The 27,156-nt window shown below is 52.0% G+C and overlaps 1 protein-coding gene across 2 annotated transcripts; it reads right to left on the bottom strand.

Annotated features, from left to right (window-relative positions):
- Nucleotides 1-1,092: 1,092 nt before the first annotated feature.
- Nucleotides 1,093-27,137, bottom strand: lnx2a (ligand of numb-protein X 2a). Of its 2 annotated transcripts, none has more exons than XM_066698973.1 (12): nucleotides 26,956-27,137; nucleotides 20,908-21,017; nucleotides 9,954-10,553; nucleotides 8,125-8,372; nucleotides 6,779-6,949; nucleotides 6,458-6,657; nucleotides 5,931-6,350; nucleotides 5,514-5,714; nucleotides 5,150-5,327; nucleotides 4,502-4,736; nucleotides 3,865-4,023; nucleotides 1,093-3,673 (listed from the first exon to the last, which is right to left on the bottom strand). In XM_066698973.1, exons 3-12 carry the CDS (start codon nucleotides 10,358-10,360, stop codon nucleotides 3,538-3,540), a joined length of 2,355 nt encoding a protein of 784 aa, XP_066555070.1. In that variant the 5' UTR covers nucleotides 10,361-10,553; nucleotides 20,908-21,017; nucleotides 26,956-27,137; the 3' UTR covers nucleotides 1,093-3,537. The 2 variants fall into 2 exon arrangements, with proteins under 2 accessions (XP_066555070.1, XP_066555072.1); XM_066698975.1 differs by having other exon boundaries at nucleotides 6,809-6,949.
- Between the last annotated feature and the right edge of the window lie 19 nt (nucleotides 27,138-27,156).

Here is a 27,156-nt window from a genome sequence, read left to right as displayed (position 1 = left end):
TCACATTACTGCACACAACCCCCCAAAGCTTCTGCTTCCTCTTCTACTTTTTAATATTATTAGGGAAGAAGTAGCAGAAGCAGCAGCAGATTAAGGAGCGTGTATTGTTATTAGTAATAGTAGTAAATAATGATAAGTACAGATTATAGGATAAGGATATTTATAGAGAATGGACAAAAGTATGTAGCCTATATGTTTTTAATGAAGTGTCATAATACAAAAGCTGCTCAAAACGGAATAATTACATATAATATATACTACATTATTATTAGTAGTAGAAGTATTAATATTAATATAGTATTTTAATGGGATATCATGATGCAGCACAGCAATGCAGAGATTGGCAATAGAATGTGCTGTGCCAGGAATGGAATTTTGAGGGTTCCACTGTTGTGTCAATGGGATTTTGGGTTTTTTCTAATGATTATAAACCAGTAATTATTAATCATTCAAAAAGCACAAGCGGCACACTAGGTTTCGTGGTGAACGTATGAAGTTTGGTGTGTGTAGTGCAAGAACTGTAGCAGGAGTTCATGTTTAGCAGACATAATAATAATAATAGAGATCTTGCAAGAGAACAAAACTCTGCATGTTCTCACATGCAGACCAATTAAAAGGAAATAGGATTGTGTATTATAACGTCCTCCTATAGAGTTTTGGGCCCTGGACAATTGTCCGGTTGGATCTGCCCCATATCTCTGTCCAGAGGGGCCCAGCAAGAGCCGCAGGTCGGCGGTGTGTCACAGAGATCCTCCTCTTGGCAGCTGGCTGCTCTTCTGCACACGGGGTTGTGTAACAGGGACTCGTGCTCTTCAGGCAGGGCTTACACATCACAAACGGCTCTCCTGCGGGATTACACTAACCCCCAACGAGAATCCTGCCCACGACAGAGATCTCACAAATCTCAACACGGATTTGAAAGCTCTCACCCTGCCTCTGTTCACTCTCTGTTCGCGCTCTGATCACCTCTGATCACCCAGTTTCTGAAATTCACCCCAACAGCATGAGCAGCTTCAGTCCAGCTCATACCAAAACACAGAGGAACAGGATGTGGGAATGCAGACCTATGCTACAATCACACTGTGGCTCTGATTTTCATCAAGTTTTATTTATTTATTGTAATAAAAAATTGCAAACTTTGACACTTTCTGGTGTTACACACCCCATACTGCAGCACATACAGAGAGAATGCATTAGAAAGTACATGAAATCAGAGATGCGCATCAAAATGGTCCGACTTTGGAATTTGGATGGAAAAAACAAAACAAGAACAAACTTTTGTGTTGGCATGAGGAAGGGCTTCCTTGTCCATTTCCACACACAATGGCTTCTTTACTGCCTGCACAGCTGGAATGCCAGCCCCCTGTCACACTGCTGGCCTGGAGGACAAAGGGACACGATCTCCTCACTGCCGAGGAACAACAGCCCAGTGGAGTGGAGGGAAGGGCGGTTCTCTTCCTTTCCTGTGGACCTGAACACGGGACCTGAACACGGGACCTGCACACTCCCCCCCCCCCCCCCACACACACACACACACACACACACACACACACCTGTACACACTCACTCATGTGTGGAGAGAGAGGTCGCCATGCGGTGGACACACAGCATGAGTGCAGAAAAATACAAGAACATAATTGACACTGGAAAAACATCACCCCGTCCTCACCCAGATTTGATACGCCGCTAACAGGAAGAATGATTAATTACGGATGACGATCAGAAAACAGGATGGACAAAGAAGAATTCAAAACAGCATTTTTTAAATCACTTGAAACTATCAAAAGATAAAGTCCCCCTTCAGTCTTGGCACAGCCCGAGAGAGGATCCAGACAGGGTTTGGCTGAAAATGGATCCCTGCAGTATGCTGATCTTTAACACCACCGTCTTAAAAAAAACACCCCAACACCTATGAAACTAGGAGTTTAGAGAATGACAGTAGGCTCTCCAGGGAATGTGGGAGGGGCTGGGTAGCTAGGAGGCGGCTTGTTGTTATACAGCACGAGGAACATAATGCTTCTGGGAGCGTGGGCAGCCGGCCACTGAGCTGCTGGGGCCGAATGAAGCCCAGATTACATTAGGTGAGTTTAGGAGGCAGCTTCCCAGACCATTGTGCCTCCTCTTCCTCTGCCTCCACCACCCCTCCACTCCATCACAGGACCCCCGAGCCTACCCTGAAGACACAGACACTACTAGCTAGGACACACTGGGGCAGTATGAAACATGGCACTGAGTAGGCACTGAGGACAACCCAAGACTGAACTCAACAAACACATTTTGCTTTCATCTCTATCATCTCTCTCTTTTTTCTTCTTCTTGTACAAAAAAAGGGCAGTTGTTGGCAGAACAGCAGCAGCAGCTCTTTCCAGAATCAAGGTCCGTCCCCTGTGAGCGAGACTGGGCAGACAGACAGACAGACAGAGGGACAGACTAGCGGACTGGTCTTCCTCCTGCTCTGCCATTCATGCTGTCTCCCCCGAAAGCACGGAAGAATAAACTTGAGGCGCTGTTCTGCACCAGGGGTGCATGGGGTCAGAGGTCACTGGGCAAGTATGAGCAGTAACGCAGCTGCAACGTTCAACATGGACAGTGCTGGAATACACCCCTGCCAGAGAGCAGCGCCCGGAGCACCGGCCTGCGGCAGCACAGCTGCTCTGGGGAAGACTGGCAGGGTGGGAACAGAAGCCCTCTGCTCCTGGCCCATGTGTATAGATCCAGTTCTACTCCTGGATGCAGATGAAGCTTTTCTTTACCAGGAAGCGTTACGCCAAAGTGAGTGCAGTGAGACGCAGTACATTTGTCTCAGGGCCGGCCTGGCGCAGGGATGGTCTTGCCCAGCCGCAGCAAGCGATCGAGGAAGAACCAGCTCTGCACTCAGGACTGAACATTTTGCTTTAGTAGCCTTTGGAGAGAATACTCCACCCAGCTGCGGGGGAGTGTAGGAGGCAGAGCTCCTGGTGTAACCAGGACACCGGTGCCTGGCCATCTCCGCGCTCCCCGAAAACGCAAAGCCAAACAGAGCGAACGAAAGCAAAACGACCACAACAACAAGAACAACAGCAAGAAAATAACATTCAGAGACAGCAAGTCAGAGAATCCCGGTGTCAGGAGTTAATCAACAATGGCCGACAATCAACACAGAACAGCTCCTCTGCCAGCCTCTGCTGCTCGATCCCGCACTGCAGTGCCAGGTTCAGGCGGGCCATTAGGCTGGGCTCAGGAAGGCCAGGGATGGCGTGGTACTGAGATCCGGTACAGGACGCTGTCATGCCCCCTCCCGGAGTGTCCAGAAAACCTCATAAGAAATATTTGGTGGAGAACGAAAAACAAACAAAACCAAAACAAAATCTGAAAACAAAAAAACTAAATGTTTCTCTTTTTCCACAAAGTCACAAAAAAACAGAAAAGAAAAAAAACAAGAGCTGAACAGTGGTGCCAGCCTGCCTGGCCGTGTTTCAGTGTAGCCTGCTACACCAGCCCCTCCAGGCAGCAGCGCAGCGACGGTCCCACATGCCCCCCCTCTCCCTGGGGCCACGACTACACCAGACTCCCAGGCCAAGACACCACGGTCAGCGCCACCTTGTTTCTCTGCTCCTTCAGCATGGGCACCAGTGCTGAGTGGCTCATGCCCGACGTGGAGAGCCCGTTCACTGCCACGATCATGTCCCCACACCTGCCACACAGAACACAAACAGCAGCACGGAGGGAAAGAGCAGAAGAACAACAGGGAGACGTGAGAATAAGTGAGTAAAGTGTGTCAGACGTCACAGATGAAATAATAAAGTTACACTGTTGTCATGCTGAAACAGATTTAAAATAAATACACGGGACACAGCCGGGGAACTGGGCGGGGCTGGCACTCACTTGAGGCGGCCATCGTAGTAGGCGGGCGTGCCCAGGACGATGGTCTTGATGAAGAAAGGCTGGTTGGCGTGGCTCTCCTCGTAGCCGCCCACGATGCTGAAGCCCCAGCTGCCCAGGTTGCTCCTGCGCAGCACGATCTCATGGCAGCTGTGTAGGTAACTGCGGGGGGCACAGAGACGCACAGTGAGACAGAGAGACCCACAGTGATGCACAGTGACGCACAGTGATGCACAGAGACCCATAGAGACCCACAGTGACGCACAGTGAGACACAGAGACCCATAGAGACCCACAGAGACGTACACTGACGCACAGTGACGTACAGTGAGACACAGAGACCCATAGAGACCCACAGAAACCCACACAGACATACAGAGGCACACAGTGACACACAGAGACGCACAGAGACTCAGAAAGACAGTTACACATGTCACTCATGAATGCTCACATCACGAATAGCACCAGCTTTACTTCACTGCCCCAGTCAGAACATCCTGCAACATGATCTTTAATGATTACATTTTTTGTGTACATTGCCAATATGTGCTTCCTTTTCAGTCTCCACACACACAGCGCACTTGTGGTGGCACATACATTGCAGCACACTCTACACACGTGCCCGTGGGGCAAGGGCGTACCTGGGCAGGCCGAGCCACATGACCCAGGAGGGAGACCAGCTGGCGTCGTAGTCGCTGTGTGGCGGAGGGGCGGGGGGTGTCTCCTCCGCAGCCTGGGCCTGCTCCTCGATGGTCTGCACCTCCAGCGCCCGAAGCAGCACGGAGCAGCCGGCCGCGCTGGCCTTCAGAGTGGCCACTGCCTCACTGTGGCTCAGGCTGGTCAGGTCCAGGCCATTGATGCTGAGCAGCACATCTCCTGCACACAGAGCACAGCCAGACAGAAAGGGTTCATTACACAGAGCACAGCACAGACATACAGACATGCTTAATGCACAGAGCAGCCCATCACCGCAGCAGTGCAAGGCCTCACACTGCGAACGACCCTGCTGTGACCATGAACTCAGCACTTGAGCTCCCAGCAGGGTGACAAGAGAGGCCTGTCACAACACTCGGCCTCTATTGTCCCTCTCTCTCTCTCTCTCTCTCTCTCTCTCTCTCTCTCTCTCTCTCTCTCTCTCTCTCTCTCTCTCTCTCTCTCTCTCTCTCTCTCTCTCTCTCTCTCTCTCTCTCTCTCTCTCTCTCTCTTCCTCCCCTCTGCCCCAACATGAGGGATGACCGTGGGAAGGCGGCGGGGATGTGCCGGACTCAGGCTGCCGCTTGGCCTCTTACCACGCTTGATCCGTCCGTCCCTGGACAGGCATCCGTGAGGCTGGACGCTCGTGACGAAGATGGGCAGCTCCCCGCTCTTGCTGCCCCGGCCACCCGCCACTGTCATGCCCAGGGACTCGTGGGGCTCCTTCTTCACGCTGATCTGTTTCTCCTGGCAGGTCACGCACTGAGACAGGTCCTGGGGGAAGAGGGGTGAGAGAAGGTTCCTTTGTGCATCGTTCTGTCAAAACACAATGAAGTCCTCAATCGAGAAGACCTGCTTTCAATTAGCGTTGCTCTGTGGTTTAACTGTCTGTCTCTCTGTCTCTCTCTCTCTCTCTCTCTCCATCAGTCTCTCTCTCTGGGCAGAGACGCAATGGCTCACCCGGTGAGTGCCAGGCCGGCTGTGGTGCTGTGTGGTCGCTGGGCTTTGGTGCTGTGTGGCCACTGGTGCGGGGGGTGGGTGGTGGGGGTGCGGGTGGGTGCTGGCGTGGCACCCCGTCTCTCGGACCGTGCTGGCGCTGGGCAGGGGGGGCAGCTGTTTGCTGGGTCTGCAGATCACCAGGTGCACTCGCTCCCCACTGGCCTGTCACAGACACATAGGGGTGGGGGGGACAGGGAGGACAGCAATGAGAAACAGACACACAGTGTAATCCCACAGCTTGTTTGCTCTCATTCGTCTGCACGGCGTCTGTGTCCTGCATGGAACCATACTCATATCAACACCATACTCCATACCGTACAAACATTTCCTTACCATCGTGACAATGGGCTGTGGCCGTGCTGACCGGCGGGGGTGTACCTGTATGATCTGGGCGGCGAGCTCTGGCGTGCCGTGCCGCAGGTCGTGGCCATTGATGCCCAGCAGGCGGTCGTTGCTGCACAGTCTCCCGTCCTGCGCTGCCAGCCCGCCCTCCAGCAGGTCCAGCACGAACACACCCGGCTCGTCTGTACGCCGCACCAGCTTGATGCCCAGCTGCTCGGCCGAATCACGCTTATGCAGTGTGACGTGCAGGCTGTCGTCCCGCGGGGACCCGCTGCCCTCTGTGCCCCCCGCCGCCGACGCCCCTGTCCCAGCCCCTCCACCAACACCCCCTGCAGCACTGGCGCGGCCAGGGAAGCGGCGTTCACGAAGCACTGTGAGCTGCAGCGTGGAGCAGGGCTGGCACAGGGTTGTGCGGGCAAAGTTGTGAGGCACGTTGCTGATGTCCATGTTGTTCACCTGCCCAAGTGAGACAGACACACGCTCGGTCAGCACCGCGGGGAGAAACAGGGACAGAGAGAAGGAGACATACGGGAAGACGCACAAGGACAGACAGGCTCCAGCACCTGCAGTATCTGGTCCCCGGCCAGCAGGCGGCCATCGCGGGCGATGATGCCGTCACGGTACACTTCCTGGATCACCACGTTGATGAGTGGCGTCTCGTTACCGCCGACAATGCTGACCCCAAGCTCCATGTACGGGTTGCAGCGCTGGATGTGTATGGAGGTAATCTCCCCCTCTGGCAGGCTGGGCGGCTTGGGGCAGCCTGAGAGTCAGGGGGCAAACAGACTGTCACACAGGGCCACAGGACAGCAGAGGACACCAAGGTGGAGACAGAGACACAGAGGGACGGACAGGGACACAGGGGTACACACAGAGGTACACACCGAGACACAGGGGTACACGCAGTACCGTACCCTCCTCTGCGGACAGGGGCGGGCTGTCGTGGGGGCAGTCCCAGCCCGCGGAGCCCGTGCTGCTGGTGCGCTGCAGGTGGAGGCAGGGGTGGCTGAGGGGCCGCTTGGTGCGCGTCGGATAGCAGTCCAGACCGTGTACACCTGACAACAGCACACACAGGACAGAGGTCAGTCCCCACTCCACTTATTCTGGACCCAGAGAAAACGTACATCAAACCAAACCCCATGAGCAAGTCAATCAGCTCATGCCTGGGGGACAGAAGAGGAAAAACGGTGGGTCATTCCAGAATATCCCAGATGCTCGACTGGGTTCAGATCTGGTGACTGAGAAGGCTATGACATATGGATAACCTCAGTGTCATGCTCATCAAACCACTGGGCAATCCTGGAAGACATGCCTCCCAGCAGGAAAGACATGCTACCACATGGGGTGAAGGTGATCACACAGCACCATTAGCATTGACCTTCTACGGGTATAATTGCACCCAAACCAGGCCAGAACACTGCACCACTGCATTATGGAGCCACCAGAACCCTTTCACTGTTGGAACCAAGCACTCAGTTCTGTGGAGCTCTTCAGGAGCTCGTCCGTTTGTCGAGAACATGGGAAAGGATCATTCATCTGACTGTATCGCATTTCTCCATTGCTCAGTACTCCATGGGATTTGCTGTTTGTGCCACTGGCCTTGCAGACGTGCATAGACAGATGTGAGGAGTGGTTTGTCCCCTGCAGCCTGACTGTAGGGTGCCAATTCTGATGACACTGGCTGCTCCCTGTCTAGCCCTTGGAGTTCCAACACCTTAGACACTGTTGCTCATGATACATCAGCAAGTTGAACCAAACGTGCCCCAACCATCACCCCTTTTTCAAAGTCACCCAGGCCTTGCTTTCAGTATACTTGGTGTCCCTCATTTTTCTCCACTACCTGTACATACACATTCATGAACGTACACACGCATGTACACACACATGCATAGCTATTCTCTCTGGCTGTGGAAGCTCCTGGAGATTAATCTGTGTTCAGCAGGATTAGAGTGACCAGGCCGGGGCTGAGAACTCAGAATTACAAAACAATGACAAATCAAAGCACCGCCCGAGGGAAACACCGTTGGGAACAACGGCTAGGGACAGACAGACGGCGAATGGACAGGTGCAAAAGTTGAGAGATGGATGCAAACCCTGAAGGACAGATGGACAGACAGAAATACATCGTTTTGTGAGGAACCATGTTAGTAAAACAGACAGACATGCAGAGAGAGAGAGAGAGAGAAAAACACAGACACACACCGACATACAGAGTCAGGGCTGTACTCACTGTCCTCCTCAGTGCTCTCCTCGAAGGCGGGGTTGTCCAGTCCATGTTCGTCGGTCCACATGGGGTCGGTAGTGCCATGGGAGCTGCACCCGGGTGGCGACTCTCCCCCACTCTCCAGCTCCGGTAGCTGCTTGCCTTCAGGGGGGTCGGTCAGCATACCCCCTGCCTCGCAACCCCCCTCACCTGCCTGCTGCTTGCCAGAGCGTCGCCGCTCCAGCCCAGCCTGGTGGCTCAGAGCCCCTGGACACCTGCAGGGCAGAGAGACCGGACCATCGCTGAGCACACTGACCGCACCACAGCACACTGACCACACAACAGCACACTGACCGCACTGCTGCAGTACCTACTTCACTGCCCTTCCTGCTTATTTTAGAACACTTCTGGGAGCCAAGTGGCATCAAGCTATGTGCTGCGAACAGACAAACACGTTCCCTGGCTGGCGCTGGCTGACTGGAGATTAATAAGCTGCTCTATGAAGGAAAGAATACAAAACAGTGATTCCTGATACACACACTCATACACACACATACACTCACCCTGTCCTTTTCTCACACTCACACTCACACTCACACACTCACTGGCAGGTTCGGCACAGGGCTGCATTGCGCAGGCTGGAGGGATTGCAGAGGGAGTGAGCTGATTGCCTGGGAGAGCCCATTAGTGAGTCAGCTCGGAGTGGTGGGGCAGTGCCGGCCGGCGAGTGGGGTACTCACCACAGGCCAGGGTTCCCCTTCGCCGTCTCGCAGAAGTAATAATTTAAGAGTTTCCTGGAGTTGAAGTTGCCCAGCATGTTGAATCCGAGAACGGAGACTCAGAGTGCCCCCCCACCCCGCACCTCCTCACATGACAGAGACACACGGCTCAGGCATAATCCCCCCAGCGTGAGAGCATGTGACTGGCCTGGGGGGCTCTCCTCTCCCCTCCTGACACTCTGCACATCCGGCCTGTGAAGGCCCTTAAAAAAACAGAAGCTTCCTCTTCTCTCCCTGCCTGCTTTGGGATATCCTGACATAGGATAGGCATAGGCATAGGCATATTATAGAATAAAGATTATACTAATAATAACAATAATACTAATTATTATTTTTATGATGATTATAATAACAATAAAGAAATCCTAACTTCATGCGTTACCTTCCTCAAACACAATTTTCCCCTACTTTACTGTACCTGTGCCCCTGTATGGCTGTACCTGTACTGTAAGGCTATACCTGTGCTGATGTGTCCAGTTGCCACTGCCTCAGCTCTCATGGCTCCCGCCAGCGTTAGTCACAGATCACTAAGCTGCCCCTTAATGACATTTTCTCCTCCACACGGCTCCACACAAAGGCATCAAACGCAGACTGACTGGCAGTGACAGAGCAATATGTTCTCCCTGGAGAAATGTGCCTTTAGCTGCATTGCCAGGTCTGTGAGCCAGCAGAGTGGCAGGATACACCCACAGAAAGCTGCTCCCACTCACTCTCCCTCTGACCAAGTCAGCCCTGGACTCATCTGACAGCTGCTGGCACTGTGGCCAAGCTACGGATTTTAGCCTCAAAGGATCTACTGAACCCACACCTGCATAAGAGCAGCCCTGCACGAGCCTCCGCACACAGCCCTGCCTCCGCACACAGCCCTGCACGAGCCTCCGCACACAGCCCTGCCTCCGCACACAGCCCTGCACGAGCCTCCGCACACAGCCCTGCTCGAGCCTCCGCACACAGCCCTGCCTCCGCACACAGCCCTGCTTGAGCCTCCGCACACAGCCCTGCCTCCGCACACAGCCTGCTGCCACCTCTGCAATGTGCCGCTGCACAGGGATGTTCAGAGACACACAAAGAGCTCACCTGCGTTTGAGGTGGGCCTCCAGGTCGCAGCGGGGCATGGCATCGGGGCAGGAGGGCGCGGCCAGCGGGCAGGACACGGGCAGCTTGTCTAGCAGCTTGTGCACCAGGATGCTGGACTTCCTGCACAGTCTGAAGTGCAGCTTCTTGCGGTCCAGGGGACAGAAGTCCTTCTCCTGCAGGAAGTTGCGCAGGCACTTGAAGCAGAAGGTGTGTCCGCAGGGCGTGTCCAGGGGCTGCACCAGCGGCTGCAGACAGATGTGGCACACAAGGTCGTCGTCCACCTCGTGACGGTAGTTGTACAGGTGGTTCTCTCGGCTCCAGTGCTGCTGCCCGCAGTCCAGGCACAGAGGGTTCAGGGCCGGGTCCTGCTCCACCGACCCCACTTCCGCGTTGGCAGTGCCCATCATGCCCCAGCACAGCGCTGCCCTCTCCCTCCTCTCTCTCCTTCTTCTTCCTCCTCCTCTTCCTCCTCCTCCTCGTCCGCGGCCAGAGAGTGCACCTCACTGCCCCCCCCGGCCACGGCCCTCCATCGCTCTCTCTCACACTGCTTTTGTCAACGGGCCGAGCAGACCTCTTGCTGGGGCCGACTGCCTCATAGTCCTGGAAAGAGAGCGAGAAACACACATCAGCACAGAGCTGGAGGAACGGACGGGAACAGACGGATACAGAGCTGGAAGAGCAGGCGGGGACAGACACACACAGAGCTGGAGGAGCGGATGGGAACAGACGGATACAGAGCTGGAGGAGCAAGTGGGGACAGAAAGACACAGAGCTGTAGCAGCAGGCGGGGACAGATGCACACAGAGCTGGAGGAGAAGGTGGGGACAGATGGACACGGGGGAAACACAGGCAGAGTGAGTTCCTGCCTTTGAGGGAACAAGGAAAATGAAAAGCGAAATATCAGGTAAAATAAACAAACGACAGTAGACAGTAGCGGCGTGGAAAGGACTGCACTGGACATACTGTGCTCTGACACCAGGACAGAGAGGCCGAGCAGGTGGCTGCAGCTGGACCTCAACGGGGGCCTCCTGAGGAGGACAGACCCGGCACCATCAGCGGCCTCCCAATTAAACAATGTGTATTAGCTGTTAATTAAGTGCCTTTTAAACAGGCATCGTTCCTGATCAACACAGCCTGGCTGCGCTGGAGGTGCGATGGGGATGCCTCTCTCTCAGCCTGCAGGTGAGTGGATGGATAGACGGATGAGCAAATAGGTGTACAAGCTGTCAGACTGACAGGTAATTAAAAAGTAAGAGCTGCTCAGAGAAGGCATTGTTTTGTCTTACACATCATATCGATACTGCCCTTAACAACCACCAGTGAGGGACTGTCATGTGCTGTACATTCTGTCAGGACCGGCACAGTGAATGGGAAGAGCCCCCCCAGCAGCAGAGTCTTGTGTGTGTGTGTGTGTGTGTGTGTGTGTGTGTGTGTGTGTGTGTGTGTGTGTGTGTGTGTGTGTGTGTGTGTGTGTGTGTGATTAGAGCTGCAGTGAGGAGAGCTCTGCTCAGCACTGTTCAGTAACTCTAACCCTCTCGCTGGGACTCTTCATCAGACTGCACGCCACAAAGCGGCCGCAACACAATATAATCTCAGATCGATACCAGACAGGCGGCACCGCTGAGCGCTGCTGGATGGGCAGCCGCCAGGCAGAGCACGGCACTGGGGACAGGCTTCCCCCCCACTTCCACTCTGCCGTCTGCCCAGATTCTTTTTTCACCTTTGTTCATTTAGTTTTACAGAGATTTACAGTTTTGCAGCGGGCAAAACAGGGCCCTCTTCAGTGTGTGTGTGTGTGTGTGTGTGTGTGGAGTCTCTGCAGTCAGGTGACAGGCCTGGAAAGCCCCAGTCAATACAAATATATCTCTTTTTGCATGAGAGTGGTTGCAGAACACTTCCTGCTAAATGGGGTAAATAAATACATTGAATTAATGGCTCTACTGTTTCAGCACTTTATTCTTGGGGGGATGGTTGATCTGACTGCAGGGAGATTTTAATATGTTTGTTTTTAAATTACTGATCATAACTGAACGTTATTTTGAACAGCTATGCCATCTGCACTTGGTTTGATGGACTGCCTCTCCAGGACCAGGGCTGAAGACCCTGCTGTACTGGACTGTGTCTCCAAGACTGGTGTACCGAATTGTCTCTCTCCATAAACACGACACTCGTCAAATTATATGATAAAATGTATTTTTACTTGTGTGAAGTTCACAGTGCTATTGCAATGGAGGGACCAGCAAGACAAGGAATGAAGACAGAAAAAGGAGCCGGACCAGAGCGGAGCGGAGAAGATGTGCAACGCCTCCTGCGCAGACACGGCCCTGACAACCGCTCCATTGTTAGGCAGGTTGCCAAGGTAACCGGTGTGTCTCTCAACATCACTCTCTCTGGCTGCAGGAAAAACCTCCCGAGCGCAGAGCTCACACACACCTCACACTCAGCTGGGATTAAAAATAGGAATTTACTGTCTCCTGTACAGCGGAGGGGGGGGAGGAGGTGATATGAGATGTCTTGACTAACGGAGGCAGGCGCATCAGTAGGTAAACATTGATCCAGGAATAACAGCAGCTCCTCCTTCTGCAATGCATGCCCGTCTGCCCAAGGCACGTCTGAGAGGAGGTCGATAGTGGGGCAGCGAGGAGGGGCGACTGGCTTGTTTTGACGGGCAGAGGGGAAAAAACACAAATAAAATAAAAAATAAAAAAGCAACCCAGCCTCCTGCCTCTCCTCACAGCTTGTATCTCAATCGGGCTGAGGAAGACATCAGGTTACAGCTTCCTCTCTCCCGCTTCCCTATTCTCTCTATTTTCTCTCTCTCTGTCTCTCTTTCCTCCTCTCCCCTCTCCTCTCTCTCAGGCTTTTCCCTTACAGCTCTACTGCAGTGGGAGAGGGAAAGAGTTGGGGGAGGAAAGGGAAAGAGAGAAGAGATAACAGAGAAGAAAGAGGGGAGCAAGAAGATAGAGGAAAGAGAAAATAGAGGAGAGAGAGAAGGGAAAGGAAGGGCAGAGGAAGGAGAAAGTGAAGATCTACCTCTCTCCTATCTGTAAAAGCTTTGGCAACACTTGTGTGAACTTGTCATGCCAATAAAGCTAATTTTGAATATGAATTTGAATGTGAGAGGTGGATCAGAGGAGGTAAATGAGATGTCCCTGTTATGACCCGCGCAAGATGGCATAGGACAATCATAGCCAGTACCAGGGCTCTGATACCAGCTTGGCACTCAGCTCTCCGCAGGTCTGCCAGCACCCAGATCAGCGGCATCTCTGATCTCCACTCGCATCGGCCCCACACTGTCGCACAGTCCCCCAGAGAGGAGGAACGCCCTCAGCACCTGAAAGAGCTGCTGAGTGAGGCGCTGAATCCAGCCCAGAGGCACTACAGGGGCACACCTGTGGATGGTGCCAGTCTGGTAGGGCACAACAATCCCGCACTGTGATGCTGCCCGGCTCCAGGGCTCTGATCGTGGCTCTCTCTGTCTGTGGTCTCTAAGTGTGACTGAATAACTGACACAAACCTCTGCGCTATTCTCTTGATGCTGCACCTTCGTAGCACTGAACCTCCGCAAACACAAACGCACACACAGCCGAACAGCCCCCGCACACTAACATACAGCCCAGAGACACAAAACACACACGTGCACACACGCAGACAGCCGCTTTTCCCTGCAAACTGAAGGGAGGAGAAAAGCAGCAAAGGGAAGTCTGTCAGGGAGCTCGGAGACGCCTACAGAGGAAAGGCTGCAGACCTGGGGAAACAGGTCCTTCGCACAGCTGCAACATCTGGAAGGATTTCCCACTTTACAGTCAAGCTGTTCTGTGCAGTCAGGAAACGCCTGTAAGTTAGTGTAAGGAAACACCTGAGGGAAGAGGAGGAGGATGGGGGGGGTGAGAAGCTAACATTTGACTGCTCTGTTCCCCGACCTTATCAATCTGGTTATTTTCACGCACGTCAAAATGTCCGATTAAGGTTACAGGTCACACAGTGCGGTGAGAGCAGAGCAGGAGAACTTGATGCCCTGAACCGCCCATCACACACAGAGGTCTGCCCTGAGGGCTGCACCGTCCCTGCAGCACACACAGCTGTCCCAGTGCTCTGAGCTGCTGCTTTCTCCTCATCTTAGGGGTGAATTCCCATTATTCTTAATTTTTTCCTTGTTTGTAACCTGCCTGCATTTTATGACACAAGACAGAGTTTGTGTATTCATAATTTAAAACACCCTTTATAGGGCAAAGCTAGAGAAAACCTCCCAATCTATTTCAGTTCTGGAATGGTCAGTGATGTCAGAAAGGTCAGAACGTGAGGCCCTGCTCTGTCTCTGGGAGGCTGGTGGAGGTGGTGACAGCAGCAGGTGCCAGGTTTATAGCCCTGTAATCATACACAGTATTAAACCAAACAAAGAAGGACAAAAGATTATATACATAATAAAATATGGCTCTAATAAAATGAGCCAGAGGAGGATAGGCAGCTCCTGCTGGCCTCGGGTGATAAAACCTTGAATCACTGCGCCCCCTTCCCCTCTGCCTGCCTGGTCTGCTCTGACACACACTGACAGCACACACTTTGGTACTGAAACCCAGAGCCACAGCTCTGCCTTTGCTCTGCCCTGCCTTCTATTCAGAGGCATCTCCACACAGAGCCCATCTTTGCTTTATTCGTAAGAGAGCCTCGCAGTGTGCAGCACAGAAACTGTGAGCCGGAGGAAACACTGACCTGTTTAACGAGGAGGGAAAATTAGAAACGCTAACATGATTTCAGCACAAGCCACAGCCTGAGGCCACAAACATCCCATTTCACAGGAACATTGTAAAAAATAAAAAATAAAAAGAAACTCCATTGAGGAGTTCATCTCACAAGCCCACACTGACAACTCTGAACAGATTGTATAGTTTGTGGTGGAAGTGCAGAAGAGAGGGGAAAAAAAACAAAACAGCTGAATTGCTCCATTGATTGTGCTGTGCGCTCGGCGGATCGGTAAATAATACATACGCTCCCCGCACTATTAAATCCTGAACTTCAGACCCACACGTACTTCAGCCATAATATACTTTTCGCCTACCCCATTAAAATTAATGCCAGGTAGCGGAGATGTAATTACATAATACATTTTTCATTCCATTCTGCTTTCCCGCGAGCTGCCGCCTGCATCCCAGCGCTCATCTGTGCTCCGCTCAGCCGGGGAGGGGGACAGAGAGGGCACACTCCACTGGGCCGGCCCCGCTCGGGACCCCTTCGGGCTGGACACAAATTGGATCCATCGTCAGTCTAACAGCCCCCGAACCCTGACCCACAGCCCAGTCCTGTGCTGAACCACTCACCCCCCTCAGCGCTCCTCTGGGGTTTTGCGGCACCATCAGAGGCCCTCGCATTAGGAGCGGAACGAGGGCTGCCTGCCTGTCTGCGGCCTGCTGCCTCTCTCTCCGACACGCAGGCTGCTCGCCCACCCGCGGTGCAGTTTTACATGTATAATTACCCTGCTACGAATGGTGTTTACGTTTGTACACCCAGGGCTTCAACAATCACAGAAAACGTTACATGGACTGGATGCAGGAACAGGGGAATGTAAGCTGGCATGTAAATGAGGCCCACTGGGGCCCACACCCAACAACCAGGGCCTAGGAGCAGCAGGGGGTTTAGAGTTACTGTGCGCTACCCAGAATCACTGCTCCTGAGCTCTGCCCCTCAGAGGAGATGTGCCATCCAGACCCTGCTGTCCGCGACTATGCGGTGGTCTATACTTTCCAACAGTGGGTGCACTGAGGAAAAGGAACATGTGTCTCTCCATCTCTCCTTGAGACTTGCACCCCAGCAGCAGGGACAGTCCTATTTTATACCCTGGGATCCAATCACTATGGCCAGAGGACAATCATGAACTCATAACAGAGTACCAGCACAATCTACTGTACTGCACCGAAAACAGACATGAATATGAACAAAAACCATGGGCCTGACCAGTGAAACAGAACCAAATTTGTACCTTCTGTTCCCGTGTAAACTCTGGACAGATACACTGACGCATTCTCATTTCCTACATGTCAGCTATCCAGTGACAGTCACAGTCAAAGGGGTGGACTAAGCCGTTACACAGACGTGCTGTGTTAATTTTCTTAATCGCGCTATGTGGGTCATGAATCCCCCCCCCCTGGCACCACAGAGCAGTGCTATAATTTTGCTGAGTGTTGAGTCTCCTTGGGCCCAGTGGCGCACAGCTCTGAAGCTTCAATCACCTTCCTCAGTGGTCTCAGAGCTGGAGAACAGGTGCACAAACAAGAGTCCTGCTCTATTTATAGCAGTACACAACTGCCAGCCTCTGTTGACACGGGGCGCTCTGGAGCCATGCGGCCCTGCTCGAGCTCTCAGCCAGGGGCTGCCTCATTGTGAGCAGGGGAGGGAGGGAGAGATGCGCTGGGGTCTGTGCTGTTGTCAGAGGCTCTTTAAACAGCTGTATGTGATTTTATTAGCACAGCTCTGAGAAGACTATAGCACAAGGGGTGAGCACCAATCCGGAGACACCAAATGCAAATATATGTGCATGAGGGCTTAAAATAAATCTGTGCACAGCAAAGCCCCCCTCCCCCTCCTCTGCCTGCGCCGAGAGTTTCAGGGCTTTCACTGAGGCACAAATCCTAATGTTTCGCTTTCATAATCATCACTTACAGCAGGGGTACATTGTTGCTCCCCTGGGAGCATCTATCCCCAGCTTTAAAACACATCTCTCAGTCTGTCATTTTAGGAAATTAATTTTCCATCTGGAGCCGCTGCCGCCTCTCTGCTATAATAACGAGACTCCAGCACTGAGCACAGAGACACACACAGGGTGGGAGGCAAGTGCGGACGTACAAACACTCACACACAATCCAGAACGACCACTGCTGAGATACAATGTGTGTGTGTGTGTGTGTGTGTGTCTCTCTGTGGGAGGGGTGTTGGGAGGCCGTATAAAGACCCTGAAAGTTACAGATTTTTTTAAGGGGAATACGGCCTGCAGAGAAAGCCTGTGGAAGAGACTGAGGACAAAATCAATACGAGAGGCTGATTATGATCAACGCATTCCTCCTACTCTGCTCTCCCCGATAACAACGAGCCTCCAGGATATTACCATGACCTGAGCAGCGCTGTGCTGCGGGTACACACTGTCCTGCCACACTAAGACAGGCACACTCACACACACACAGGCTGTCACAATTATAGAAACACCTACACAGCTCTCCACAGCTCCTCAGAGGCTTCCAGATCTTGACCGCGGCACCTGCAGCAGGCTCTTGAAGGAGAGGAAGTGAAAGTAGGCCATTCAACAATGCAGAGACTGTTGCCACGGGCTACCCAGCCTCCGTCATCCCTTCCTGGCCAGTGATCCTGCAGTGCTTTTCTGCCACAGTTACAGGGTGTTGCAGGCCAGGTGATATTCCTGCTAAACTCCCACTGTAAAACAGTACATTACAGACCACCAATGCTGCACTACAAGGACAGGAAAGTCCAGATAGTGAGCACCACTTCTGGACAACCTACAGGACAGACGACAGGTGCTATACTGTACCACTAAATCACTGCAAACACAATAAACGCATGTTATAGAGCAGCAAGACGGGTGAATTACAGCTACAGTGCAAGACTGTCACGGCTGGACTATAGCCTCAGTGCAGGAAACGCCATTTCGGCACACATACCTGCGCACTCCTGGGCCCCAGCACGGCGGTAATTCCCAACTCAATTTTGTGTTTCCTCATTATGCTCTTCAATGATTTCAGCTCACAGACCGGAGCCCGTGAGAGCTGTGCCATCTCCAAGCGCCATGCAAAAGAGCCCTTCTCCCCTCCTGGGATAAAAAGTGCCGACCCCCCTGCTGATGTGCTGTTCAATTGCTCATAACATCTGATTGCAATTAAAGGCTTTTTTCAGAAGGAGGGGGGTGAAGCACTTAGTTTAATCTTTTCTTAAATCTCACATGGAGAGCACCGAGTGCACACAGGCTCAGGGTTCGGCCTCCTTCCAGCCGAGGGCAGAGCAGACCACGTCATGAGCTGGGTTTCAGAGTCATACAGGGTATCGACCGGGCCCATCCACAGGCGAAACGGGACTCAAGGACATGATAGGGCTCGGAGCTGGAGACCCTTCCTCACAGAGTTGCGCTGGACTGGAACAAACTCCACAGGTGTGCCGATCTGGGCCTGCCCATTGGGATCATTATCAAATAGACAGGATGACCAACCTTAGCAGTCCATCACCACCTGCTGCCCACTCAGTCCGGACCGAGCGCATGTGTTGGGATCTGTTCATCTCATGCCAGAAAGTCTCTCAGCATGGATTAGCACCGAGCCCTGGGTTGATCGGTGCATCCGTGTCAGAGACCTGCAGACCACAGTTGTGTGTGTGTGTGTTTGTGCTAATGCTGAAAACCAGACCCCTCGCCCCAGAGTGGCCCCGTGGAGGTCACTGGTTAATATGCCCCTCCCTCAGAGAGAGGCCAGGGGGCGCAGCCTGCATGGCTGCCTGGTGTAACTCCCTGTGCGATGCCAGGCCATCTAATCTCAGTCTCAGCCACCAGTGGAGCGCTCTCTTTTTTAACGTCTCCTTAACGAACTAATTAAAAAATGAATAACTCCACTCGGTAGAAGCCTGACCCAGATAGCTAGAGAGACAAGTCCCCAGCGATTTACAATCACAGTTGTACTAATCCAGCTAATTCGCTAAGGTAGGAGAGGAGGCACACTTCCAGAGAAGAACTGGCAGGACTGTGCCGATGCTGGTGTGACTCACTAACGCGGGGCCCACGGGGAGAGATGGGAGCCAGGCAACGCTCATAATCCGGGCTGACAGCCCTGCGCCGATACACCCGCCTGCCAAAAGCAACATAATCGCTCTTAATTCCCTGCATTGAATCGTGCACATTTTATCATGAGGGTCGTCCAAACTGCTCACTGTTACCCACTGGAACAGAACCACAGAGCAAGCACCGCCGCACAGGGTCGCCACAGAGCCAGTCTCTGGACACGCCAGCCCCTGGACACGCCAGTCCCTGTCCCCTCACAGTGTCCCCTCCCACTCCTGCAGGGCTGCACTCTAACTGGGCAATGGGCAGCTGGCATAAGCAGCTGGAGTCACACAAAGGACACAGGGGAAAGAAGCTTAACTGGGAGTCTAACCACTCGACCTGCTGGGATGAAACTGCTGCCCTGTGTGACCACTGCTTGCTGCCGGGCCGTGGGGGAGGCACGGTGCCGGCAAGAGTAACAGCACACCCCCTTCTAAAGGGCCCGCCGGGCTGTGCCCTGTCTGCACTCCACCAACGGTCTCCAGATGTTTCGAATGCCAACACTACAGGGGTTCTAGAGCCGGGGAGCACGGCAAGAGCTAGTGCATCAGAGACACAAACATGACCCAAGGCTCGTAGAGCTCTGTGATGGATGAACTCGGGTGAAGACAATCTTTAAAGTATTTGCAAATGCAAGGCCCAGTGTAGCAAGAAACATTCAGTGTAAACCATTGGTGAAGAGCTGAGGTGGAACAGAAAGCAGAAAGGCCCTGAGACAGACACCTGGAGGAGCGGTCTTGTGCAGCCCTGCTCTACACAGGTGTGTGAACCCAGCAGCTCTGCTACCAAAGGACGGCTGAGCCACAGCCCCTCCCATGCAGTCAGCCTCCCGCACAGGAGCCCCCCGTGCTGCCCTGCCTGAGCCAGGCTGCTCAGGGCAGAAATGGGGTTGCTCTGGATAAGGCAGGCGCCAGCAGCTTGGGCAGTAATCTACGTTATGTAACTCAGCAATGGTGATTGATTCAAGACCAGTCCAGTTAGACGACAGTGGGGGTGGGGGGGGGACATGGAAAAAACAAGAGAAATATCCCACTGCATTAGGTAAAGATATTTTACTTTTATATCCATAAGCTGGGTAACAATAAGCATTGATAACAACCAGACTGTCCGTCAGGAGGGAAGGACAGCACAGTGACAGCAGATAATAATAAAGCAGCGGTGCGGAGCAGTAGTCTCCTGACTGCACCGCAAACACAGAGATGCGTCCAAGGCTCAGGAGAGTCGCCGCTAAATCTGCAGCCTTGCATGCGGTTATAAAACACCACACAGCACGTTGCTAAACCTACTGTCTTTCTAAGAGTTAATCTGATATCAGAACTGGACTGGGATTAACCCTTTATCCCCACAAAGACTGCAGGAGCAGACACAGCCGGACCAGCCAGCGCTCCGCCACTGCCAACCAGACTGCCCACAGCCGCAAATAAACCACTGCGGGGCGGCACATGGATTCGTCTGCTTCCGAGGAAAATAAATACATAAGAACAAAATAAACAAAACAAACAAAATAACCACGAAAAAAAAAAAGGGTTTTAATCACCGAGATTATACGATTATCCTGAATTCAGTGAAAATATCCTGCAGTAAACATCCATGGGGAGCACTTTTCCGCACACATGACAGCACAGAGACACGAGGTGCCCCGGGCGGCCGCAGCTCAGGCCGCGTGGCTGTGATCCAGCGTTTTGACCACACTCCGACGCCATGTGGACCAGATACAAAAAAATGAACATATCAGATATTATTCAATAGTCTGAGTCTGAAATTGCTAAAACTGTGCTTTGCGTTATAATTTTTCTGCAAAGCTCTTGAAGATTTTCAATATGAATGTACTATTATTAAAATAAACTTGTTATTACTACAATAAATGAGCTATTATTATGTATTATTAAGTGTTTAAGTCAAGCTTTGTTTGATGCATCTAATACAGTAATGGTAAATTATCCTCACTTTGACTGACATTTTCAAAGGGATACTGAATATATTATTATTATTATTATTATTATTATTATTATTATTATTATTATTATTATTATCATCTCAATAGGCAGAGGGACCCAGCAGCCAGGTCTATCACAGCCCGGGCCACACTAAACTGGACAAGAAGACAACCACATCGACATCTGCCCCCCCTGGTCAACTCACTGCGCTGGGACGAGCCCCCCCTGCGGTGTCCTGTCCTGTCAGAGCAGCCTGGTGACCCCGCCTGTCTCTCCCTGTGAGGCGTCCTCTTCACAGCATGCTGAGGGGCAGCCCTGCAGTGGAGCACAGACACATCTGTCTGAGTTACAGAAACCACAAAACACAGTACAGCACATTACAGTACAGTAGCGTTTCCCAGCTTTTTCATGCCTAAGATATTCCTAGACAACATAAACAGCGAACGAGAGCAGGGGGGCGGAGCATGTGCGATTGTGCTTTAAAGATTATTTTTGTTCTTCTTGCTGTTTTTAGGGGGCTGTTCATGGATATGTTTGGCCAGGCAGCCCCTGAATAGGGCTGAAACCTAGAAACCATCCAGGCCTGCCTGGGAAGTTGGCCCCTGCGAGTCTCCCTGTGGCCCTCCATGCTCAGGATGTTCCCATCTGCGAGGCACAGCACGCACTGAAGCGACTCCTGGGTGTCTCCCCGTCACCATGCAACGCACCGTGAGACACAGCCAGCTGCAGTTCACTAGTACACAAATGGAAATTGGACTTCAAGGCATTCAAGACAGAAAACAGGAGACACTTCTTCACACAGAGAGTCGTCACAATCTGGAACAAACTCCCCAGCGATGTGGTAGAAGCTGAAAATTTGGGAACATTTAGACTGGAAAGGATCCTTGGATCACTTAGTTATTAATGGACACCAAACGAGCACCATGGGGCGAATGGCCTCCTCTCGTTTGTAAACTTTCTTATGTTCTTATGTTCCAGTACAGCACATAAACAGCACTCAAGAAAAACAAAACAAAATCCGGAGAGGAACTGAAACCTCTCTCTCTGCAGAACTGTGTTCTGTAAAACTCTTCCCTTCTCTTCTGCTTATGGGGAGTCTGTCTCGTGCCACACCAGCGAATCACAGCATCTCAGGGCTCCCGTTGCACACCTGAAGTGAAGCAGCATCGCCATGGCAGCGGGGCTCGGCGGAGGTTGCGGCTGTGCATTAATGAACGCATACAAGGCTGACTGGCCTTTTGCTAAACCGTAGGAGCATACAAGCTGTGACTACATCAGTAATGGTTTACCTGTTTCACCTTAAAAGGAAAAGGCAAAAACACACACTGCACTGCAGTGACACTTGCCCTGAGGAGTGAGTGTGTCTCCGTCTCTGAGCAGAACCCACACAGTATGGAAAATCAGGGTTGCCACTTCAATAGTCACCCAGGTTCACATGGATGTCGTACAAACAAACTGATCTGAGTCATCAGGGCAGGAGGTAATTTAGCCATTTCCTTTGAGGATGTATGACAAGTGAAGAAGGCATGAGTGACTGCTTTTACTTCTCATTCTCTTGAATATAGTGAAGCTCAGAGTACCTGAACTGGACCGGACCTGCAGTACGGTTTGGAGGAGAAAGGAATCGGGGCGCAAAGGGGAGATGAAGCAGTGGCCCCTGAGCTACACTGCATGGCTCAGCTGGAGTGGCTGGGGCCCCAGACAAGTTTAGAAGAAGACGTCCTTCTGATCTATGAAATTAAAGCAAAACCCCCTTCACATGCACCCAGGCTGCCCTGAGCAGTGTCCTAAAAGGAAGGGATACTTACTGAGAACATATACACACACACGGACACACTCATTTCCTTTATTAAGTCTGTCCCAGCTAATGCTGGCATTGTTAGACAAGATTAGCCCTCCCTTCAGTGTGTTAATAGAATTACCACAGATTAGAAGCTGAGAGTCTAAATCTCATGGGGATCCAGGATTACAGGACACAGAACTGCAGCGCAGCTCCGCCACCATGACACGCCACTGCGCTCAGCCACTGCGCAGGGCAGGGCAGGGGGTAGAACGCAGCCCCCGCTGGCTGGACTCCCGTTTACCTGAACCCCTGCAGACTGAACAGGTAAACCATAAAGGTAGGAGGAACCGAAAAGCGCTCCTGCTCTGGGCAGGACAGACAGCTCCCAGGGCCTTCCCTGCGCTGGAGCTGCCAGAATGCAGCGACCACCCGGGAGCGTCCGGCTGCACTACCCCACCCCCCACCACTCCCAACAGTAAACGCGGAAGCAGACAGGGTCACGTTCACTCCGTCTCCCAAGCTGGACGCCTCCCCCCGCCCGCACTACTCAGCCAGACAGAGACACGCTCCCCCAGCTAGCCGATTTATTATATGCTGTCACAGAGTGGCAAATTGCATTTTCAGAGAGAGGGAGAGAGACAGAGAGGGAGGGAAAGAGAGAGGGAAAGAGACAGAGGGAGAGGGTGATTAGCAAAGGCTGCCAGGTCTCCCGACTTTATAAAGTGAGCCAAACGGCACTGATTACTGAGAAATTGACTGCCAATGTTTTCCAGTGAAGTCGCTAATTGCCCTGCCAATCCAGATAAGACCCAGCTCATCACTGGGTGCCCGGGAGCACAACCCCGAGGCGAGATCGACCAGTCTTAATGCAGCCTCTCTCCCTCTGAGTGCTGCTCAGCTGACGGACAAATTAGCCTGCTGCCACTGTAGCCGCATGCTCATGAAGCACACACACACACACACACAGCAGCTGTAAGGACAGAAGCGCTCACCCTGTGACCAGCATCATCTGATATGTCTAGAAGCCAGGATATCCAAAACTCGTCTCTCAAGAGAGAATGCTGCAAAAGTAAAACAGGAAAGAAAAAGAACTTCTGCTGGGTTTGAAGTCATCCTGATGTAGGGCATTCGAGACCACATCTGACACTGTCCGTCTCTTTGCAATGGGAACAAAAGACAAAAGAAGAGTCCCTGGAGATCCGTCTGAAGCCGTCGCGCAGACAGTACTTCTGTCAGCTCCTAAAAGCTGAAAATATACTTCTGGAACCCCACCCTTCCCTTCCAGCTCTCCAAAAAAAGAAAAGACAAAAAAAACGCTTACCTACTTCAAAAGTGCTCACACAACCAGGGACGCTCAGGCTGACACCAGAAGCACGTGCAGCTCCACTGAACCAGGCCGAGCCGTCAGTGATATGAAGCCACTGTCTCTCCCTGGGGCCACTGCTGTCAGCTCAATGAAATACAATTAATCTATATAAAGAACTTCTTTAGCTGATCCAAACATGATGCAATGTAACGTGCTGGTGTGCACTGCTCTCCTAAACACACTCTGGCACCCCAGGGCAGGGATCTGGGACCAAATCCAGAGTAGAGGGGGACAGGGGGCTGCAGCCAGAGGGCACTTCTGAACACAGAGCATCATGGGAGAATGTCAGCCAAAGGGCCAATCAGTGATCAAGAACAGAGCCTTAGTCTTATGGGGAACTTAACTTTTGAAAGCCTCGTCAGTCACCTTGCTAAATTAATGCATAATAATGATAATATTATTAATAATAATAATAATAATAATAATAATGTCTGTTGCATCTTCATTGGCACTCCCTGGGAATCACTGTCAACAGCTCCCTCAAGGCCACGCGTCTCATGAAGACGTTAAAGCGGAGCAAAGTCCCAGGGCAGGCTGCTGCGCAGGATCAGCAATGATTAGCTCTCACTTCTCTCTGAGCCATCCTCCTGCCTGCGCTGTCACAGGGGCATTTAAACTCCTTTCGGTGGGAAAGATTACAATCACTCTGCCTAGTAGTTTGACGCATTCGGGGTCCTGTCTGTTTCGAGCATTCAGAGATTAATTAATTTGACCTCAGAATAAACAGGTTTGCTTTTCTACACAGGTTGCTTGCTTTATGGGTACAATGCTGGGCTGGGCCCGAGATGGGTTCTGTGCTGTGTGTGACAGGGAGGACTCTGGGCCCTGCCAGGGGAGCTTGGCATCACAGGTGTGTCTCACACACCTGGACTCCAAAGTCCAAATGCCATGCTGGCAATAAGCACCACCTTGTAACAAATAAGTGTAAATGAGTGCAAAGTCCCAGAGAGGGAAAACCAGAGTCAAAGGTTGGATGCACACACATGGACACAGACACACACAGATGCACAGACAAATACACATGGACACAGACACACCTACACAGAAACACACAGAAAGACATATACAGACACACACAGACAACAATGCGTTTGTTCCCACAGAACAACACCCTATTGTAGAGGGCTGTGCTTATGGGTGGCAGCGAATGATCTGTCCCTTTGTTCTTTGTCTTGTACTAAAATGCTGTGATACAGTGAGGACCCCAGGGTCACAGAAACACAGGGTCAAAGTCAACAAAGGCAAAACTCTCCAGGAGGAAACAAAGAGCAATTAATGTCATTGTTTTGTGTGTTTGGGGTTTTTTTTTTCTCCTTGTTTGTTTTCCTCATCTCGGTCTTCCTTTGTTATTACTATATTGCATTTAAACTCTGAACAAGTGGAGAAGCATTCAGCAATCAGGATCAAACAGCCAGACCACACGCACCAGCTTCTGTAGAGGAATGCCGTCCATTCTGTAGCCTGAACATAAACAAACAGCACGCGTGTGTCAGACGTGTACGGTGTGGCACGACCCAGCGTGACCTCCAGCATCGCACAGTCAGGCACCACTGCAGCAAGCCCCCACTGACAACAGTGAGAGCTTATTCTTTTGTCCAAAATAATTGTCATCCGCCGAGTCCCAAGTTGGTATTTGTTTGCAGAGATGACTTCACAGTCCCGGAAGTTTCTGGTGAAACGCCCCTCTCTGCCTGATGACGGATACACCAGTGAGTGCCAGTCAAACCTCACTCTCCCTCCTCCAGCCACAGCTGCCCCCCCACCATACAGACGCACGGATAGTCAGCACACTGTCCCCTCCCCCTTGCCCTACCCTGCCCTCCTGTCAGGATCTCCCAGAAGCCTGGGACTCATGAACAGCCAGTATTTTAAAAGAGAGGCATACCACATCAGAAACAAGGGGCACTGTGGGAAGAAAGGTGGCTGCTTGGCTTTCACACAGCCCTTTGAAGGGCAGCAAAGACTCAGCCTGCATGGCTCGGGTCCTTCTGTAGCAGCTCACTAATCTTTTATTTATTAAAAAGGGCATCAGTGCGATTGTATAGCTTGAAACGAGAGCACCATTACATAAGTGGGAGTAAAAATGTAATTGCTTCTGGCGCACTAACCAGAAAAGCCTACAAGTTCAATCAGTCATCTTGGGTAACCGTTTGTTTCTGTAAAGGTTGCAAACACAAAAATGGACACGCGCATTCGCAATACCTGACACTCGCAGAATTTACAACAGCCTGTGTTCAAAATCTAGGCCACAGTGTGCAGTTTGCTGCTGAGCATTTTAATATATGAATCAATAAATGGCATTCTTCTTTCGACACTGTGAGAACCTAGCAATGTATGCCTAACACTGTGTGTGTGTGTGTGTGTGCTGATCATGTGTTTGTGAATGTATAGCCAGGTCTATAGAGCTATTCATTCCAATACTGTAGGCTAGCAGACGTGCAGAGCAATGCCAGCGTCCCTCCAAGTCAGCAGACAGTATTGTATTGTTCCCTGCTCTGCTCAGGGCTGCAGGTCTTCCTCGGTGCTCCACACGTTGGAGACTGGATAGGGTGGCCCACGCCGGGCAAAATGTCAAGCCAAACCAGCGCAGGGAAACAGTCAATGTTGTGTATAATGTCCCTGTCGCCGCTGTCTGGACGATGACACAGTGGATCTGATGGCATGTGCTGTGTTCACACATCTCCAGTGCACGGTGTGTGTGAGCTGAACCCCCCGACGCCAACAAAGAGCCGCACGTCAGCTCAGACGCGTCTGAATCCAGCGCCGCAGACAGCCGCACTCCGCCGACCTTCTCCTTATGTATGTATTTATGCCTCTGTGCTCGTATGTATCTATTTAATACACAGTGGGTAATAAACGAGTGTGTTTATAGTATCTTATACAGGCATGCACAGCGCCTGTCAAACCCACAGCCCACTGTGTATGACAATTCATACTGAACAACACATTGGACACTTTCGGGATTAGAGGTGCTGTTGTGTCCACCCTGAACAATGAGCTGCCCACAGATCAATCACAAGCATTCGTCTGCCTCCTATATATATATATATATATATAAATAATCATATGCATATGAAGAAGGGGGAGAAAATGAACCATATTACCTATTCCGATGCGCCGAACCGCCTCTCCTCCCCCTCCTCCGCCTCCTCCTGGCTGGCTGTCTGGCTGGCTGTCTCGCAGTGAAGTGCTTCTCCGGACTTGGGACAATTCCGCACCTCAGTCAAACTCACCGGAGCCACACGGGGCACGACCGCACGGCGGACTGACGCCCTCGCCGCCTATCGGAGGAGCAGCAGCGGCCC

This window comes from Amia ocellicauda, chromosome 3 (assembly GCF_036373705.1).
Source record: "Amia ocellicauda isolate fAmiCal2 chromosome 3, fAmiCal2.hap1, whole genome shotgun sequence".
NCBI lineage: Eukaryota > Metazoa > Chordata > Actinopteri > Amiiformes > Amiidae > Amia > Amia ocellicauda.
This window is presented reverse-complemented; position numbering and strand designations above follow the sequence as displayed.

Bases quoted from the DNA above. Each gene is read 5' to 3' on its own strand.
- lnx2a (XM_066698973.1), bottom strand. From the start codon at position 10,360: ATGATGGGCACTGCCAACGCGGAAGTGGGGTCGGTGGAGCAGGACCCG. The intron at 4,737-5,149 runs GTAAGAGGCCAA...CTCTGTGTGCAG, and splicing joins GGACGGACGGATCAAGCGTG to GAGATGTGCTGCTCAGCATC. The intron at 4,024-4,501 runs GTACGCCCTTGC...TGCCCCCCGCAG, and splicing joins ATGTGGCTCGGCCTGCCCAG to TTACCTACACAGCTGCCATG.